This window comes from Gallinula chloropus (assembly GCF_964237585.1).
Source record: "Gallinula chloropus genome assembly, chromosome: 2".
Taxonomy (NCBI): Eukaryota; Metazoa; Chordata; class Aves; order Gruiformes; family Rallidae; genus Gallinula; species Gallinula chloropus.
Genome location: NC_140086.1, coordinates 57600956 through 57620967, shown reverse-complemented (window position 1 = coordinate 57620967; position 20012 = coordinate 57600956). Strand labels below are relative to the sequence as shown.

Sequence of the window (20012 nt, the reverse complement as noted above, 5' to 3'; positions counted from 1 at the left end):
GTCACGTCCGGGGGAGGGGGTGGGCACGGCGCTCGCTCCGCCGGCGTGAAACGCGCTCCGCCTGGCGAAGGGAAGGACTACGCGTCCCACAAGGCGGCGCGGCGGGGTGAGGCGTGCGCCTGCGCGGTCGGCCCCGCCCGGGCCTCAAGGTGATGGTGGGGACGGGCGCTGCTGCACGTTGCCCTGCCGCGCGCGTTGGGGGGAGGTGACGCGACGGGAGCGACGCGCCAGACGGGCGGCCGGCGCGGCTCCATGGCTCGGGGCCCCTGAGGAGGAGGAGGAGGAGGAGGAGGAGGGGTGGTGGCGGCGGCGGTGGCTTGGCCACAAGGTACCCGCTTGTTGGGGCCGAGGGGGAGCGGCTGCCGCCCGCGAGCGGGCGAGGGGCGGTGCGGGCGGCGGCCGGTGGCGGGAGCGGCAGCGCCGGTGGGCGGGTTCCGTCGCCCCGCGGGGGTGCCCCCTCCACGCGCTTTGCTGCCGTAGCCCCGGGGATGGGGCTAACGGACGCGCGGCTGCTGGCGGCCGCCCGGCTCGGGGGTGCCCGCCTTCCTCCCGGCCTCTGCGAGCCCCGGGGTCGGCTTTGCCTCGCGTGAGAAGTGTCGGCTGCGAGCCGGTGGCAGCTTTACCCCTGAAAACAAGGGCCGCGGTCCGGCTGCGCTCCTCAGGGCGCTGCTTTCCTGACGCAGCCGCTTCTCTGCCGGTCTCGGCGCTCTGCACCCCTGAAGGCGGCTGTCTCTGCAAGTGTTTTCTTGCCTAACGCGTTTGGCGTGGATTCTGGCGACCCGCTTGCGGCATGTGACGGAGGGGGGCAAAGGGCTGGTGGCTTCGCCCAGTTCGGAACTCGAGTAATCAGGGTTTTGCTCCTCTTGCTTGTTCACGGGTGCGGTTACGTTGTCTTGGGCATCTTGAGCTTTCAGCACTTTTCTTCTCTTAAGTTTTGCGTGGACTAGCTTTGGAGGCCTCCGAATCCATAGGAGGCAGCGGCTGGCTGAATGAGACACAAGCCTCTTGGCAAAGCTGAGTAGAGTTACAGTTCTCACTAGTGATCTGCTTCTAGTAACTGCCTGTAAGAGTTATCCAGGGACTCAACTGAGTAGCCATGAGATTTTTTGTTAAGGCCACGAAGCCAAATGCAGATTTACAAACTGCCTCACTTATCTCTGTTTCTGAAATGCCTTCTGTAAGCCAGCACAAAACAGGACCCATGAATTTAGACAGTAACAGATAAAGTGTACTGGAATCCCTTATCAAAACTAATCCTGAGCAGGCTCCAAATGAAAGTTCTCCTCAGTTTACCTAAACCCTGCCATGTTATTGCTCTTACAAGTATAAATGTAAATTGATTTGTCAAAGCTCTGCTACTGTTGGGAGAGGTGGAGGACAGGTTCCTGATTCGGAATGTGCCTTGCCACCTGTGCTGTTGGCTTATATGACTTGCAGCTGCTTCTGTGTGGGAAATGCATGCACAAGGGATAATGTGTCCTCACTGCCCATCTCCTCCTATGGGGCTGACAGCAGGTGTTTATCTCCTTTTCTGCTCAAGGACTGTTTGAGGTAAAAGGGGTATGACTGGCCTCTGTGGCAGCATGATTGAATTGCAGTAGCGGCTTGAAAAGCAGTTCCATCAGGGAAGGGGAAAAAATACCCCAACCCACAACAGTTTGATTTGGATAGGTGGGTATCGGGTGGCTTTCAAATGGCAAAAACTGAATAGGCAAATTCAGACTGCTGAAGAGCATGTTAGGCATGGGAGAAGTTAAACATTTGTCTAGCATGACTGTCTACAGATCTACTTCAGAGACTATAGCATCTGATAAGAAAAGGTTTGAACTGTTTTGGGCTTTCTGATGCTTATAGGCATCGCTGAGAAACTAAAGTCTGGTTTTGCAAGACAGGGAGTTCTTGATGTCCTCTCATCTCAGATAACAGCCCCTGGTTGGGATCTTGACATCTCTAGGGTGGTCTTGAAGATAGGCCCACCAAATATTCAATGACAAAAGCATAAACAGCACTGATTTATTATTTTTTTTTAAATCTAAATCTGTTAGTTACATCCATAATGTTCCTTGCAGTCACTTCTGCAGATTAGGAAGTAGATCAAACGTAGTTCTTGTTGGTGTTGATACCCTGTGAATCCAGATAGTTTGAGCTAACCTTACTTTGCAAATTAGATGCTGAAGGAAATTCATCACTACTCAGCAATATTGCAATATTAAGAATGGAATAAAACCACTTAAGGAACTGAGGCCTGGGTCCAAACATGATTGTAGTCTTCCTGTGCAGTAAAGTTTTATCGCTTCAGGTTGTAAGGACTTTATCTTGATACACTGATAGGTAGCTACCTAGTTCCATCGCTTTAGACCAAGGACCAACCTCAGTCAGGGATTCTTAATGACTACAAAGTACCTCTAGTAGATTCTTTACTGTGACACAAATGGACCATGTTGTACAGCAATAACTAAGGAGAAAAAAAGAAAGAATGCTGATCATGTTACAGGACTCTCTCTTAATTTTTAAGTCTTGGATCATGATACCTCTAACAAACAGATTGTTTTTCATGTCCCTGCCATTATAACAAAATTCAGTAAGAGCAGACAGCTGTTATTCAGTAAAAAAATCCTTATGATCTACTGTGGTGATACCTTCCTAACTTCAGTTAATCTGGAAGATATCAGTATAGGTATTTTAAGTCCAACATACTTCGTTCCTATTAAGTTAATAATGCATCCCTTCATACTGTCAGGAAAATTGTGTTTTAACCAGGTGTTAGTAGGCCACATCGGTCTGTCTAGTTGCATCAGTCCTGTCACCTTCTGTCTAGCTTAGTAAGCAAGCAGTTAAGGACAGAGGTAATTTCTCCTTTAAGGCCCTGAGATTATACAATAGGGATTTATCCTGGTTGGTATCTAGACTTCTGGAGCACAGGTGGTGATTGTTTGTGTTCCCATAAACTTTGCTTCCTCTGAACAACTCCAGTCTTTTCTGTCCAGTGCCTTCCATCGCTCAGTTCTCCCCACATCATCTTTGAACTAGTTACCCATTGTATGAATCAACAAAAAATGTAAAATTTGTTGTTTACATTGTTCCTTTAGAACAAAGACATCTGAATGGTAAAACTAGGTTTTACTCTGTGCACATCAGAAGATGAAAATGCCACTTAGCTGGGCTGTAAACTTTAGTTCCTTGGATCTACTGTTTGATCTTGTCCAAAAATTGACCTTGACCATGTGTAGCAGTTCTTATATAAACAAAACAAGAAGTTGTGTGGCTGTGATTCTGACTTTGTAGAGTGTTGTAGCAGATGATGCACTGCCCCTCTCTGGAAGCTGTGTACTCTGCCCTCGCAGAGTGGGATAAGAGAAAGGGAATATGAGCTAGGGAGCTGCTTTGGCAAGGGGGTTGGACCCAATGATCTTTTGAGGTGTCCCTTCCAACCCCTATGATTCTATGAATGGGGACTAATATAGTCAGATGCTCATGAACAAGTTATAAAACATAGCAGTAGCTTTTTTTCAGATGGATGGATTTCATTGGCTCCACATAAAAACACACAAGTGGCTTTACAGCAGTTTTGTGTCTTCCAAAAGTGGCTGGTGGAATTGCTGAGCAGAATTTCTTTTACCTGTAATGGTAATGCTTAGCCCCAGTCTGTGCTGGTCAGTTAACAATTTGCTCTTAGTATTTTGTGGATTTAAAAGCTGGTTTTGCTGATACTAAACTAGATAGCACCTTTGCTTCCTACTGTTTCAGGCCATAGGGTGGTACTTTTCTGATGGAGGGGTGGTTCTGTGCTGATAGACAAGCCTTGGCCTTTGTTGCTCACACCTCTCAGAATGCAGCGTACTGTCAAAGGTTGCAGTGTTGCAATTGCAGGATGTGTTTTTCCATGTGAACACCGGAACTTAGGGAACCTCCTACTTCAGTCTATGACTGGGACCTTTATTGGGGTCCTGTTACTGAAGTCACATCAGAGTTCTTTCTGGTGTGAAAATCCAGCTCTGAAAGACTCATCTTGTAGATGGTGTTGTCGTGTTTTGTGCACGGCTGGCAGTATTAGCAATCACGTTCTCTGTGCAAAAGATTTATGCACTTGGGTATCGAGACCTTAACAAAAATAATACTTCTTCCATGGGAACAATTTGTATTCGCTTGTGGGGATGTGGGGAAAAGCATTTACTAAAAATTAGATGAGTGTGGTTTTGAGCATGTGTGTGTTCTGTAAATGTTATGATCAGCCTCTTCACACGTAATTTTTCAAGATATCCTGATTGATACTACACATATTTCCCCATATGGACAAGTTTGAATTTACAACAGAGAATGCAACACTTACTTTGAATATTTAGAAGAGATTTACACTGGAAGTGAATGTCTGCCAACAGTAATTCTGCTTGATGATGAATGTTCTGTATTTTGGGGGGGGGGGGAGGGTGGTGAGGAATGACAGCTTTGCAGTATTTGAAAATGCAAAATAAATGTAGTGAAAGAATTAAAGAAAAAATCTTGAACCTAATGCTTCCACTGTGAATACTATTCTTAATGAAACTGGGTTGTTTCTCTTTTTGTTGTTGTTTTGGGGTGGGGTTTTGTTTTGTTTTCTTTTTTCCTCACTTTGGGGCTGTGTTACATTTATTCCTATTTTGTTCCTAATTGTAAGGCTGTAGAGTTTTTTTTTTTTCCTTGAGAATCTTTTTTGAAACTCTTGGAAGTGCTTTGGGAGAGTTTGAATGAAAGACTTGTTACTTGGAGGGGGTTTTAAGTGCTTTGTAAAGCTGTTACGTAATATAATTTGCATTTTAAATAGCATTACAGCCGGTACTGCTGATTACACTTGGGTTATGGAGGGAAGAGACACAAAACAATGAGACAAGACCTGCAAAGATCCAAGGTGGCAAAAATGGCATTTATCAGGGATAGAAAGGAAACAGCTTTGGGTGTCACAATGGCAGGTGAGGCAGAGAGCTGTACAAAGTTGATGCTAAGATCTAAGTTTAAATGTATACATAATAATAAATGCATTTTATAATTAGTCAAGAGAAAGTATTTGAATACCTAAGCTCTTACTCTATGGTCTGGTCGAAAAGGCTGAACTTTGGGTTAGCACCATTCATGTTAGTGATTCATTAGACCTTTCAGGAATGAATACTAGATTATAACTCCAGGGGCTGTTGAAGTATTACAATACTGATTTTCTATGTCAGCAAAGCCCTGAGCAAACAGAAAGATTATCAATTAAATAATGAGCTTGGCTACTGGAAGCCAAATTATGAAAAGCAGGAAGTCTTGAGAAAGCTGGAGTGTGGTTTTGTCTGCAGCCTTCTGACTGCTATTGAGGTCTCTGTTAGTGAAAAGGATATGTGCACAGCAGCTCTGAACTTTGAAGAGTGGTAACAGAACTTCAGGAAAGACATACCTGAACCTTGAACGTGGAACTAAGACAGATGTGTTTGTAACGCCTTGCAGTCTGTGCTGAAGCGTAGAATCAGAACTCTTGACATGCTCAGTTTAAAGAGGTGAGGAACCTGCTGAGTAAAAGTGCAATGAACTGTCAAGAGGGGAGATTCTAAGAGATTCTCAGACTGGTGAAGTGTAGAAAACTGATCTGTGTATGTATTTATTTGTTTCAGCCTCAAACCCGTCACCCCACTTATATTGGTCTTTTTTTCCTTTTTTTTTTTCCTGAGGGAGTTCAAGGCCATGTGCAGGAAACTGCTGACATGGGGCTTGTCACTCAGAATTACCCTTTTGCAGCCCCCTTTAGTTGCGTAGTAGAAACTTCCCACTGCTTTGCAGAACACACACCACACGTGTACCCCTCTGTGGTAAGGGGGCTCTGGTTGAAAACCGTCTGGTCGGAAAAAGTGTTTTGGGGGAGATGACATAATGATGCACTGGGATGAAAGAGGCTGCTAGGGCTTGCTTGGGAAAGCAGAATAAAAAGCAGGAGAGCCAGGAGATGAAAATAGATCTTATTTAGATTACTAGCTCAAAGTGAGAAGTACTGTGTGGAAGGGCAAAATACTAAGCAGATGAGTACAATCCCTGCTTTGAACTAGCAAAGGGGCTTCAACCTTTTTAGCATGTGACTGGTTTTATAGCTTCATTAACCTCTAAAAGCATAACTTCTTAAACTTGCCTATTACAGGTACGTCTGTAGAATGGCAAATAGATAAAACATCAAATCAGGTAGCACTTTAAAAAGCAGGGGTTTTACCCCCTCCCCTTGGCATGTGCTTCTTGGAAAGAGTTGTGGAGAGTGGAGACCTGTTGCAGTGTTGGTGTAATAGGTGTACTTATGTAAAAATTCGGTAGAGGGCAGAATAAAGCTGCTGAATGAAGGAGCCCAGCATAGTTGTTGGAATGGCAGCTGTTAACTAAAACTAAGTTCTGGAGAGAAGAAAGTGCTACAAGTGGTTGTGATTATTTTTTAGAAGAGTTTGAGAGAGAACACTTACACTTCTATATAATGTTTAGCTGCTTGCAAGCTTAAAAACTAATGCCTTCCAACACAGTGTTACCACTGTCACACTGATTGGGTGCAGGACAGCTGTTAAGCCTCCTGCTTAACATTCCAGATCTATAACTCAACACAGTGGCATTGCATTAGGTTCTCCTGCTTTATTTACCTTCTGAATCCAATGTTCAGACTTCATAAATGCCTACGAGAACTGTTCTTTCCAAAGCTACTTTTTGTGGTGCTTTATATTACTCAAGTTTCAGAAGACTGCAGTAGTAAAGATTGCTCTGTAAGTACATTATGAGGCTTAATCTACTTTCTTGGCTTCACTATGTTTGTTTTAGGAAAAACTGATGTAAAGATAATAGTAAAAACTAATCTAGATCTAATAGCAAAAGGTCTTAGTTATAATAAGGGTAAAGAAAAGTTGTTCACTTCTCTCCACTTATGTCAGTATTGAACTGTAGCAGTATGATCAATTTAACTACAGCTTTTACTAAGTGAACATATTACAGAGATTAGACATGAGGGAGATGGGGTGGGGGCTAATGTTTTAGGGTAATTTTCCAGCAAGAGTTCACACTTTCATTTGAACATGATGATTTTTTTTACCAAGGTTTTAATAAATTTCACATGATTTACTGCTCCCTTTAACCCAAAATGTGGTGTTAGACTTTGTTTTCAGACAACCCTTAATGTTAGGCAGAATTGGACAGCTAGTGGCCCCCAAACTTCAAATTATAACCAAGTTTCTTAGTTTAGAATGAGTTAACAGATTGTATCAGGGACGCTGCAAAAGGTAGTACAGGTCAAGATAAAAATTCTAAGTGCTCTTTCATTTTCCTGTCAGTGGATAGTGACTGCATGCTATGCTGAAACATTGCAGTTACAAAGAGGCTGATGGCTACATTTTACGTTGAGTTTAGGCAAAGTAATGATGCTTTGCACTATTACAACAATGATTTTAAAAAGCATTCCCAAACTTTTAGGCGACCCATGTGTATTATGGGTTCAGTTGTAGTTTTCTTGTTTTGGTTTATTAGCCTGGCAAAATATTTTTTTAAAAAAAAAATGCTGTCATAAGTTCTTGAAAAGAACCCATTTAAATCTGAAAACCAAATCTGATTATTTTTATTATATCTAATATAAATGTAATCAGTACAGTGGGCTTTTCTATTAAATTGAGCTGTTTGGATGAGAATCTCTGTTCATTTGTTATTAGGCAGTTTGGAAGGTGAGCTGGAAAGGGTTTCTGACAACTTAGTGTGTGTCCTTTCAAAATTCCTCTGTATATACAACATGCAGCCCTCAAAGCTTGCTTGATTTCGCACTAAAAATGACAAGAATGTAAATGAATTCTGTGATTTCATAGAAAGATGCCTTGGGAGTAAAAAAGCTCATGGATTTTCATTGGGAACTCTCCTGTGGTATAATTAACGTTCTTTTTTTAAACAGTAACAGAACAAGTAAAAATGCTTTAAATTCATCCATATTCACATACTGCATCCAGAGTGTTTCTGGTAGAACTGAGAACATAAACCAGTGTAGGCTACACAGCATCTACTCCCAGTTCTCTCAGATGCTTTCTGACCTCTTTTAGGAAAGAACTTACACTCATTTTTCTGCCATCTTATGTGCACTCCCATTCTTGTATTTTAACTTCTATAGTAGCCCAAAAAAGTCAATTAGAACAGGGAAACTGTTTTTATATCAATTATCCTGATGAAAGTTTGATCTGACAGCATCTCTGGTATAATTTCTCTTTCCAACAACAGATATCCATGAAAGCCTTCGTTGTACCTTTGTTGGCCTGACTCATTGCTTCTGAGTTTTCCAGTGATCTTCTCTTTCTTTTTTTGATTGCAATTGTTAGTGTGCATCCAAAACCATCAGTTGGTGTTAGTGACATTAAAAGACCCTGGGTCTTTTTGTTGTCCCCGGGAGCAAAAACAAGTCTAATCTCCACTTCCTAGTAATCACTGGAAGGCAAAGATTCAGCACAGCAAGTGCAGGAGATGGGGCATGTGTGCAGTACATCAGGTACGTGCCAAAGCTAATACAAATTAGAAGGACAAAAGCTTCCTAAACAAAATCTCTGGCACTGTAATGAGAGGCTGATCTGTGCTTGTACTCAAGAGGTCACTAGAGCACTCCCTCTATGTCAGAGGGCTCTTCTGTAGCTTGCCATGAGGCAGACGTGCCTTCAGGAACTGTATGGATGTCCAAGAATCCCAACCAGGAGTATGTCCTGGATAGCCAAGATCCCTTCAGCTCAGTTTACAGCCAGCTGGAGATATTACTAATAGTTAGCCAGAATATGACAGTACTGAAGAGGAGACCGTATCCCAGAGGCATTTGTATATCATTTCAATGATTTGCATCTATTCAGTCACTGACTACGTGGGATTCTTGCAGCACAGAACATCTATATTTGTCCTTGGGCATCTCCATGTTTAATTTTTTTCCCTCCTGGGATTTTTAAGAGGAAGCTAATGTAGAAATCTAAAATGCTTTATAACACCTTTTGTTGTCTGTCTGTCCCCCCCCCCCAAAATTCTTATGCCACAGACCAGCTGCATTACCAGGTGTCTGCAGCTTCCAGTCTCTGTCCTTTTCTGTACCTTTGCAGCATCGTGCAACAGCATAAAAAAAAAACCCAGAACAAACCCTCAGAAATGCACCTTTCAAAGCTTGTTTCTTTATTTGAGTGTAATTATGGGTAACATTTAGGCTACTGTCCCGACTTCCTTAGAATCAGAGGGGTTTTAGTAACCTGAAGCTACTGGAGCAACTGTATAACTTGTGTATCTCTGTTAATTTCTTTAAGGAAAGTATTGCACTTAGAATTGGGGGAATTTTATGTTCTATAGGCTGATGCACATTTTCCTGTGGCCTGTTGAGTACACAGAGCACTAGGAACTTCCTTGCACTAATTGCATCTTTAAGGGCAATTTCTCTGTATTCATGGTATGTTTCAGAGGGATGAAACTGGAGTTTTGTAGTTAGACCTCCAACTGCATTGATTGTGCACTCTTGAGTTCTCTGTCCTGTTTAAGATTTGTTTGCAATGCTGAGCCAAGTAATTAAAATACTGTAATTCAGCAGCTGCACCAATTATCCCTTAGCAGTATTAATTTCTTTAAAATATACTAAGTGTATGCTATATTAATCTGTTACTTTATTCATTTGCCTTTCCTATGTCCTGCTGTAACTATTATAAATGCAATGCTTCCCTCGTTTAGTCTTGTAGCACTGCTGGATAGTAGCATCATCTTCAACTTAGACTTAACAAGTCTCTCCTTTGTTCATTTAGATCAGTAAAATAAGGTTTGTACCTATAAAACACACTAGAATGATTAGGAGAATTCCAACCTTGTTTTGAAAAACATGTTTTCTTTTATTCTCTCACATATAAGCACTGTCACATCTAAGGTTTTTTTTTTTTCTAGATGCTTGATATTTAACAAAAGGGGGGTTTAAGTGGAGAAGCAAAAACGCAAGCTGTTTCACAGAGTATTAGGTAAAACCTTACTATCACCTGTGCTTAGAAGGCTCAGGATATTTTCGGGATGTACATCAGATGGGGAAGGAACCTTCCAAGTCCACCTGAGGATACAGGACCAAAAAAGAGGCATGGCAAGTCTTGTCAGTGGCCCTGGTAGTTCCCTTGCTCTAAAGCCATCAATGATGTTCTGTTTTTAAGTCTTGTGTGGTGCACCTGACTCTGTGATCAGAGGCCTTGAAGCTTGCCTGCCAGTCACAGCCATGTTAGCTACTGACTGATGAGTACTGCACGTGTAGTAGTGACCCTTTGCTGCTTGGCATGAAGGAGAGTTCTCAGCCCTGGGAGGCATTTCGTGCCCCAGCATTCTGCAGCCATTGCAGTGTATCAGGGGTGTGGTATGGTGTTACTTTTGTGCTGTCAGCAGGTGGACAGCAAAACCCAGAAAAGGTGTTGTGAGAAATGCTGCTTTATATACATCTTATATAATGGGAAAACTCAGAAATGCTTGTTTGTTTTCTTCTTGCTTCTGTACAGAAGAATGATCTCCTTACAAGGCCATGGAATAGAGAGTCCTGTTAACACTCTTATGAACCAAAATCAGAGTGCTGAGCATGGTTTCCCCCATGCTGTATGGGGGCAATTCTCAAAGCTTGTTTGGAACAGGTATTTTTCAGTAGATTACCATCCCCTGGAAACAGATGAAGAGCTCTGACTCAGGAGCTTCTGGATTCCCACAGGTGGCTAGGTGTCCTTTGCTGAATCTGTTTGCTTGATACTGTAAAAACCTACTTAGCCCAGACAGTCAGTGTTGTGTACCATTACTGAGAGGGGAAAACAGTCCTCTCTGGAGAGTAGGTGTCCCTCTGGAGAGGAGTGGCAATGGGCAAGCATCGTAGTTCTAGCCTTGTTATAATTTGTATAAGTCAGGAAGGTAGTTGGTCTGTCACAGAGTGCCATCTTAACGCTTGAGTTTTGCTGAGTGTTTTCACTGCTTTTTGTTTTGAGAAGCAATTGCATCTGGATCTAACAAGTCAGCAAGAATCTCTGCCTCCTGTAGAACCAGGGATACCACGAGCAGTGTCTGCTTGCAGACTGACTGGTCAAGAGGCAATACCTGTAGCTGATGTACTGCTCTGTAGCAACAGTACTTCTTGGCTCTCACTGAGCTAGTAGTAACTAAACAGGAGCGAGCAACTGCTTGCTTACATGGAGACAAGAGTTCCTGTGAGTTGATGTAATACCTCCCCTGTCAGTATGAGTTCAACAAAAGTCTGTCTGCTCCACAAGAAAGGTGGAGGTTCTCAGGGAGTTTGAAACCATTCCTCCTATCTCTTCACCACATTGTAATTCTACTAATTGTAATTACTTTAAGCACAACAATATCCTAAAAATATCTAGAAAATATCTAGTTAGGAATGTTCCAACGGATGTGTTTGGGTTATGAAACGTTTCTCTCATGCAAGAAAACAGTAGTTCACACTTGAACCAAAGAAGTTATGCAGAAAAAAGTGTCTCATTGGTGTGTAATTATCCAAAGGGGAACTTATACCAATAATTTAAGTATGTAAGGTTTCAAGCTGACTACAAACCTTCATGATAGTTTGCTGTTGCTGCTCTTCCTCTAAATGTGCCTTTCTTCTCCTTTAGCAGACTCACCAGCATGTTGGAGGCCTATATGTGAAAGCTGGGGAACGAGGGGAAGAGTTGCAACTTTTTGAAGATACAAACTTTATCATACTTTTCTCGTTGCATATCTAGAAAGTAATAAAGGGTATGTACCACTTCATTTTTTTAAATTTTTTTTAAACTTCTGCTTATGTTATGAAATTGATAATTTTCAGTAGCAGGCCAGACAAATTATGTATCAAAACACCTGATTGAAATATTTCTAAGGCTGTAAGTGAAGGGGAAGCAGACAGGAAGATGACAGCAGAGTTTCAATTAAACTTGAATGCTTTCTAGTTTGGATCAAGAATTACAACAAAATTATTAAAGCTTCAGAAACTTTACAACTTTTGAATGTTACAGCTGACCTTTTTTACATAAAATCAATTAGTGGCAATTTTTTTTTAGTGGGGGGAAATTAGTTCTTTAACTTTCAGCCTTTGTATAAAGGAAAGGAGAAAATATTTAATTCATTAGCTCAAAGGGTGCATTTGGCAGGGGGTGGCTTCTTGATGTCTCTGCATGCCAAACAAAATTCTTCTTCTCTGGGGATCTCTTGATGGTTCTCTTGAACTTTCAGGAGTAACTGTTAAGTATTCAAAGCCATAAGGTTAATTGAGTTACTCAGTTTCAAAATATTCTTTGCACTGTGGTATTTTTGAAAACTCTGGTTCAGTTTTGCTCCTGTAAGTACATGGTGTTCAACAGTACTGTCCCCCTTGCTAAGAGATGTGTGCTGGCAGGCTGTCGTGGTTACATGTGCTACTGTTAAGATTATTGGGTTATTATTGTTTGGGGGGTTTATCTGTATAAACTTCTAGTTCAAAATACTATAAAACATTGAAATTATACCGAGACTAAAAAAAATACTGACCCCAGAAATAAATTCTGATTGCACTTCAGTGAGTTCATTCTACAGTTATGTGCACTGGAAGTATTGGTTAAGCTTTTAGTTGCTACTGGAAGTGAAGTTTCAAGGATAGCTTTCAATAACTGCCAGATTATGCAGATAAAAGTAGTAGTTTGCACTAAAACCCTAAAAATGAGCATTTTAGCTGGGAGGGGTGGTGTGCATTACGTGAAGGGGCCGTTTTGGTTCAGAAAGCTAGAATGATTTGCTTATTTCTAGAAGGTAATTTGCAAAGCAAGCTAAGGAAAGCCTTTCAAAGTGGAAGAATATAAAGTAATTTAAAGTTTAAAGAGTTTCAGGTGGCATTGGAGCAATTAAAAATCAGGTTACTGAAATGCAGTTTGTTTACTCTTTCCTTTGTTTCCTCCCTGTAGAGATTTCAACTGGGCTGCATCAAAATGCAGCGGGGGCTGCTGCAGGCTGCATCTCAGCTGGCGCACGGGGCGTGCCCGGGTCTCCCTCGCGCTGGTGTCTTCCAGTGCTTAGCAGGACAAACAGCCTTGTCTAACGTTGGGTGCAGGGTGATTCTGGGACTGGACCCTCCAAAACGATGTCTTCATGCGGGTGCAGTCCTCCTCACCTCAAAGAAAAATGCGTTTCCACCACAGCCAGCAGACACTCCTCACAAAGCACCAGAAGAGAGAAATCCTTTGACTTCGGGCACTGATACACCCAAGCAGAGCCCTGTAGAGTCAGATTCTTCAGAGCCTGATCCATTACAAGACAAATCCATTAGTCTCGTTCAGAGATTCAAGAAGACTTTTAAGCAGTATGGAAAAGTCATGATCCCAGTGCACCTCCTGACTTCCACTGTATGGTTTGGATCCTTTTACTATGCAGCCATGAAGTAAGTTGATGTTTTGTTGCAGTGCCCAGTGCTGCTGCTGAATTGAGACTTAACTTTCACAGCTGAAAGGTCATAAAAATGGAGCCTTACATCCCTATTGTACGTAGAGGCACTTCTTAGCATGTAATAATTTCTAAGTGAAGCATAAGATTAATATCAAAAGTGTATGGGATTCATGAGAATGATAATAGTACATGACAGTTACTGCTGTGTACCAGGTATGCTGCTAACGTTTGAAGGAATGCTCATCTCCCCAAAATAAGCATGGATGTAAACAGCACTGAAATCATTAGTAACCTCTCACAAGGTAAAGATAGGGACTTGGAGTCTTGATTATGAATTGCTAGGTGAGATCTTTGTAGACCTGCTCTTTTTATGCCGTTGCACTTGAGGGGTAATGTACCACTTCTTGTCCTCTTCATCCACAGTCCTCCCTCATCATCAGACTTACATGTCATTCACCTCCCTCCAAGCTCTTTAGTGTGACTAAAAACAAGTAATAAGTATTCTAACTTTAGTTTCTGTCAGCTGTAGCATGTGCCAGGTACTGTTCTGGAAAATGGCATTTATTAGAAAAAAACCTCCTATATCAGCTATAGCTGCTATTCCAGATGAAAGAGCTTTTATCTATCTGCAAATCTATTAGCTGAATATGAGTAAATGTTTATCTGTGGATTGCTAGTGTTGTGTGTTTAATAATGGAAAGTCTGAAACAATGGCAGTTTGTGGCGGCAAGGATGGGGCTTTGGCATCAGAATGCCTTACCACACAAGTGTTTGTTTTAGTTACTCTAACCAGCTGGCATAATTGCCCTTTCTAGGAGCTAGAGATCCAAATGTCATCCTAAATTTAGCTCATGTCAGAGGAATAGAGGTCTTGAGGTATAAAAATATTTTGCTTTAGATGAATTCAGGTTGATCCTTTCATCCAGACATTTCAGATTGAGTGAAGATTACTTTTCTTGAAGCACTGAAGTTGGCTGCTAAAGTGGTACTTGATGGATGAACACAGCTGAAATGTTTAACTAGAAACTAACTGTAACAGAGCTTCAGTTTGTCCTGCCACAAGAGCAGTGCCCTCTTGAAGTGGAAAAATAACTTCCAGAATAACTGCTCATGGTATGAGACTAAACAGTGGTGGCTTATTAAACAACATGGTTAATTAGCACTGTCTTTCAGGGCTTACTAGGTCTCTATTTTGTATTCTGGAGATAGGCCTTCAGAGTGTGGGTTCCTGTTGGTAAATTACTGCCTGCTGTTGTTCCTGATGCTGAAATGATCTCAAGCACTGAAGAATGCTTAAAGTATCAGGGAGAAATGTGTAGTGATACTAATAATACAATGCTTCTAAATGTTGGCAAGTCAGGTCTTCTATAACTCTGTAGCTTTCTACTGTGATGTGTCCTCCATTCACTTTTAAATGTCCATGTAACACAATGTGTCCTCTTCTTTTGCCACATTCCATTTGTTTGATACCTTTAAAAGTGAATGGAGGACACTGGAGTCTGGATTCTGTGCTTCTGGGCGTGCTGGAGGTTGGTCTGAAGTTTTGAAAAAGTTGGGGGGGGAGGAAGTAATTTGGGGCAAAACAATGTGAAGCTGAACCTGCACAGCTGGACCCTGAGTAGGTATCTTGCTGCCATAACATATAATTACATCCAAACTTAATAAACTGGGACACAGGTAAGTTGTTAGCTGCTCAGCCCAACAGGGATAATACAGATGGGTCAATTCTTGGTGTAATGCTGAAAGGAACATTAATTTGCTAGTATATACAGAAATACAGATATATATATATCTCCTGTGAGTATGTTGCTTAGATGAAAAAATACTTTGTTACCAAATTACAATGTTTGTGTGTTAAAGAGTGGAAATGGTTCTGTAAAACGCTCTTCAGGTCTCAAAGTCCAATTCAGGTTGCTGATTTTTTTCTCTTTTATAGAGGAGTGAACGTTGTTCCATTCCTGGAGTTGATTGGCTTACCAGACAGCATAGTAAACATCCTGAAGAATTCCCAGAGTGGAAATGCATTAACTGCATATGCATTGTATAAGGTAAGTATTATAGTTTGAAGCAGAAAGAATTAATGCTGTTTTCTCTCTTTGATAGTTACACTTACCTGAGCATTCATTGTTGCAGTAAGAGTAGTCACATGCAAGTTGTTACAGGCTGTGTGTTCCTTGAAGGAGTCTATCTGTATTTCTAAAATAACTTCTTTGTTTGCTGTGGAACTATTGCCTGCCCTCAGAAACTTAATTACAATTAAGTTATTAAGACCTACTGGTCAAACTAAAAGGCAAGATGGAACTACACAGGCAGTGTATCCCTTACCTGGAGTACTCTGTTCAGCTTTGGAGCCCTCAACACAAGAAGGACATGGACATGTTGGAGCATGTCCAGAGGAGGCCACAAAAATGATCAGCAGTGGCAGTTCATGGTGGCATCATCAGCACTTGCTGGTGCTGCCATTGCATCCCCTCATTGTGGCACTGACTGGTCTGGGAGTGCTTGTGCTTTCCAGACTTTGATTGACTCCATGGGCTGGGCAGATCCCAGAAAAACTTGTTCTCCTCCAGTTCAGCCATGGCTGGGAAGGGCCCTGGAAGGAACCCAAACAAACAGGCACCTCTCCTATGAAGACAGGCTGAGAGAGTGGTGCTCATTCAGTCTGGAGACGAGAAGATCTCATGGGAGACCTTATAGCAGCCTTCCAGTTCCTGAAAGGTGCCTGTAAGGAAGCTGGGGAAGAACTGTTCACAAGGGCATGTAGCAGTAGGATGAGGGGTAATGGTTTTAAACTAGAAAAGGGGAGATTTAAGGTGGATATTCTTCAACATGAGGGCGGTGAGACACTGGAACAGGCTGCCCAAAGAGGTAGTGGAGGCCCCATCCCTGGAGATCCTCAAGGTCAGGCTTGATGGGGCTCTGAGCCACCTGATCTAGTGAAGATGTCCCTGCTTGCTGCAGGGGTGTTGCACTGGAAGACCTCTGAAGGTCCCTTCTAACCTAACACATTCTGTGATTCTCTGTATCCCTGACCTAGTTAACAAGGATGAAGAGGTAAGGCCTGAACACCTCATGCTTTCCAGATACAGTGTGCAGTTATTTTATCCTAGAGGATTCACTGGTTTGTCTTCCTAATTCAGTTCCCCATCATTGTCAAGAACTTTCAATGTCTGTTTGAATCAATTACATCCAGGTTTGGGACTCTCTCTCTTGCTTTATATGTGCACAGTCACTCATTTTGGGGAAATTTGAAGCACACCAGACCGTGCAAAAACCAAGTGCTGTGTTCACTTTGAATGGCACTTACCTGTTTGGTTTCCAAATGGGATGTGCTGCTTATCTGGGTTATTTCCCCAAAGAGAATGCAGTACTGCTCTTGCCAATTACTCTTATGCCCAAAAGAGACCAGTAAATAAATGTGGTTCAGTTTAAGTATTTCACTAAGCCTGGAGATCTGGCAGTGTTGAAACTTTCAAGACGTGGAAGTGCCAGAATAGGTTGCAAATGGAAGAAGGTGCAGGCTTGCTCTTTGACATTCAGGAAGAAAGGATTAGTCTGTCTAGAATAACGAAACCAGTTTGTGTCTTGAATTAGGTGACCTTTTCAGGTCTCTCTTAGCTCTAGTTTTATATGTGAGGGTCCTGATTTTTGGCTGAAAGTTGCCTTATACTCATGTGAAGCATATCTTGTGGTCACTACTTCCTCTTTGCTTATATGGCTCAGTGTTGACATGCTGTCTGTTTTGGGGTGCCTAATGCTTGTCCCACCAGCTGCACAGGGAGGTTTGTTGTTTTGTGGGCTTTTAGAAATGGAAGTCTAATGCTTGTGCTGTCTTTGTCAGAAGGATGCTTTAAGCAAAAGGCATGCATTTCGGGGGGGTGTACTGCAAATTAGGGTATCTTCTTACAAATAGAAGATCTTTTTAGTATCTCACACTGGCCAAATTGTTCTGAATATTAAAAATGCCTTTTGCTAGATAATATTGTCCTGTTGTATTGATGTGGTGTGTGTTTTGGTTTCTTTAAGATTGCAACCCCTGCCAGATACACTGTGACTTTGGGAGGAACATCCATTACCGTTAAATACCTACGTAAGAGTGGCTACATGTCCACACCACCACCAGTAAAGGAGTATCTGCAAGATAGGATGGAGGAAACAAAGGATAAAATCACAGAGAAGATGGAGGAAACGAAGGATAAAATTACAGAGAAGATGGAGGAAACGAAGGATAAAATCACAGAGAAGATACAGGAAACCAAAGATAAAGTTTCATTTAAAAAAATAAAGGACTAGGAGAGTTACTTAATTTTTGAATATATCAAATTTAGCACTTTAACCCTTTGTGAGGCAAGATGTACAAAGTGCTCTTCTGAGCTGCTTTTCTTTTTCCCTTGTCTGGGATTCACCGAGGTTCAAGTTCCCTGGGGGGAGAGGCTGTGGTAAAACTTCCATTTATACAAGAAAAAGCAAATCTCAGCTCAGACATTCGTGTGTCTATTGATGATGCTGTCAACAGTTACTCTTCCCCCCCTTTATTTTTCCCCCCCCTATCAGAAACGAAGATGGCTTCTTCCAAAACCCAGTACTTCACTCTTCTTCCATCCCAGCTCTCACCCTCCATTCCATTAGACTGGAGGGTTTTTCTCCTGGCAGAGACAACGTATTTCGGCTTTCAGAGCACGTGGACCCAGCCCTCTTCAGCTGTGATCCTCTCTCAACCTGGAGACAGACCATCACCACTGATGCTGCACATGAAGGAATGGATGGGTTGGCTTCAAAGCTGGAAGGACTCTAATTGCTTCAGCTGAGCTGCCCTGGGTTTGCAGTTGGGACAGAATCTCCCTTGGATGGAGTCTCTCTTCAGAAGTCTCAGCTGTAGGAGGATGAGTTAATCACAGTAGCCATGCTGTCAAGTATGCTTTTTCCCTAAAGTTGATTTACAGTAGAAATAAAGTTAATAATTGTATATTAAAATTAGGACTTTTATGATGATAAAGTTTACAAAGGTATTTCCTTTTCAGAACAAAAAAAAAAATCATCAGAAATAAGTTTACTTGAGGAATTGGCATGCTAAAGGGGCTTTATAAATAAATGCAGAGTTACCAAACCCTAAAGTTCCTTCTCTTATTCAGAATCCCTCAGACTGCAGTAGAACAATTTAAAGTAAGCATATTTCCTTAGACTGTGATCAGTCTGCCACACCTGTCCCCTTGATTTTCATTTTTTTAGGTCAAGCAGATACTCCTCCATGGCTGAAATGCTGCCTCAGATGCCACAAAGGACTGAAGTTCCAAGTGTTCTATTTGCCTGAGCAAGCAAACCTCTCCCCTGGTTTTATTCGAATGTAGCTAAACCGAAGTGGGTTTTTTCCCCCATTGCTCTTACAGATCTCACTTTGTAGCAACTCTCTGCACCTTTATCTTGTTTAACAAAGGTGGGTTTTTGCAGGGAGCTATGAGGAAGCAACAGAGTTGGACCCAGAGCATTGTAATTGACAAGAGGAAAAGAATATTGTTGATAAATTATAAGCTCTGCCCCACTCTTAGGTTTTCAGTCAAGTCACTGAGGGCCTTTCCATGCTTAAGTGAGTTGAACTTCATTAGCTGTGTAGGACTGATCACATATTTCTCTGCCTCTGTCTACATGTCAAATAGTAGCTGCAATCTAATGCCTACCTCACAGGGATGTTGTGAGGAATAATCATTGTATATTTGGTGCCCTGAAGCTGTAAAGTGCCATGTTTCTGATACATATTATTAAAAAATAACTCTGTAAACTCTTAATGCTGCTGAGCTGAGCCTTGCTGTAGGGTTAGGGTTAACTGGTGCTTTCCTTCCTCCTTTCTCTATGTACTTTTCCTTACTCTCCCCATTCACACGTTCTTCTGGTTTCTGGCATTTGTTCCAGCTCTCCACTGTTACAGGTGCTGTTGCCTGTGCCCTGCAGCACCCTGTGAAGGCCAGAGTCTGCCCCAGCGATGCTGCATGGTCATGCTCTCAGCCTGGGGCCAGCAGCGGAAACCTCTCTGTGCAGCTTGTGGGATCCATCTCTTTGCATTTGTTAGGGGCTGCACAGGGGCACCTTGCTGTCCTAGCTGAAGCCTGAACATGGACCAGAGTCAAAGCTGCTGCCTCATACCAGGCAAGACCTAAAGTTGCAGCCTGAGAGACCACCCGTGCAGAAGTCAAAGCCCAAGGAACCAGAGTGGTCATGGGAAGCCAAGGAGATGCTGGAGATGAAGTCATGGCCAGGTGTCAGGCTAGAGACAATATTACAGACATAGATGTGGCCAGAGCTGAAGTCATAACTACTTAGGCTGGAGTTGAAGTGGTGACCTAGGAATAGGATACAGCAAAAACCATGGCTTCATGGCCTCAGCAGTGGGTGGAGCTAGGGCAATGGCTGAAAACACTGTCAATCAAAATAACTGCCTGAACAGAGACCAGAACCAGTCATGTTAGAAGCTGGTGCCAGAGCTGAAGTTGCAGACCAAACAGGGGCTGGAGCAGCACTAGTCTGAGCTGGTGCCAAAGCAGTGACCCAAGATGGGGCTGGAGCCAAAGTCAAAGCGCATTTTTCTGACTGTGTCCCCTTCAGCGTGTCAGCACATCTCACTGCAGTCATCC

At 42.4% G+C, this 20012-nt stretch overlaps 1 protein-coding gene across 1 annotated transcript; it reads left to right on the top strand.

The window, feature by feature from the left end:
* Positions 1-309: 309 nt before the first annotated feature.
* Positions 310-19161, top strand: FAM210A (family with sequence similarity 210 member A). The gene is made up of 5 exons (XM_084279755.1): positions 310-328; positions 11607-11730; positions 12909-13381; positions 15323-15434; positions 17413-19161. Exons 3-5 carry the CDS (start codon positions 12933-12935, stop codon positions 17677-17679), a joined length of 828 nt encoding a protein of 275 aa, XP_084135881.1. The 5' UTR covers positions 310-328; positions 11607-11730; positions 12909-12932; the 3' UTR covers positions 17680-19161.
* Positions 19162-20012: the final 851 nt, after the last annotated feature.